The 314-nt window shown below is 70.4% G+C and overlaps 1 protein-coding gene across 1 annotated transcript in view; it reads left to right on the top strand.

Moving 5' to 3' along the window:
* ARID4B (AT-rich interaction domain 4B) overlaps positions 1–314 on the top strand; it is a 118,338-nt gene that overhangs the window by 107,075 nt on the left and 10,949 nt on the right. The window contains 1 exon segment of the mRNA XM_025039062.1: positions 1–311. This exon segment is cut by the window's left edge and continues 55 nt beyond it. Within this exon segment, the coding sequence (XP_024894830.1) occupies positions 1–311 (311 nt within the window).

Here is a 314-nt window from a genome sequence, read left to right as displayed (position 1 = left end):
CGCGGACGGCCCGCCCGCCGAGGAGAAGCCGGCGGAAGTCGGCGACAAGAAGGCGGAGTTTCCGAGCAGCGGCAGCAACTCCGTGCTCAACACCCCCCCCACCACGCCGGAGTCGCCCTCGTCGGTCACCGTCACCGAGGCCGGCCGGCAGCAGGCTTCCGTGACAGTGTCGGAAACGCTGGCTCCGACCCAAGAGGAGGTCCGAAGCATCAAGAGCGAAACCGACAGCACGATCGAGGTGGACAGCGTGGCGGGCGAGCTGCAGGACCTGCAGTCCGAGGGCACCGGCTCGCCCGCGGGCTTCGACGCCAGCG

This window comes from Pteropus alecto, unplaced genomic scaffold, assembly GCF_000325575.1.
Source record: "Pteropus alecto unplaced genomic scaffold, ASM32557v1 scaffold189, whole genome shotgun sequence".
In the NCBI taxonomy this organism is placed as follows: Eukaryota; Metazoa; Chordata; class Mammalia; order Chiroptera; family Pteropodidae; genus Pteropus; species Pteropus alecto.
The sequence above is the reverse complement of the archived record's forward strand: the minus strand, read 5'-3'. Positions and strand labels throughout refer to the sequence as shown.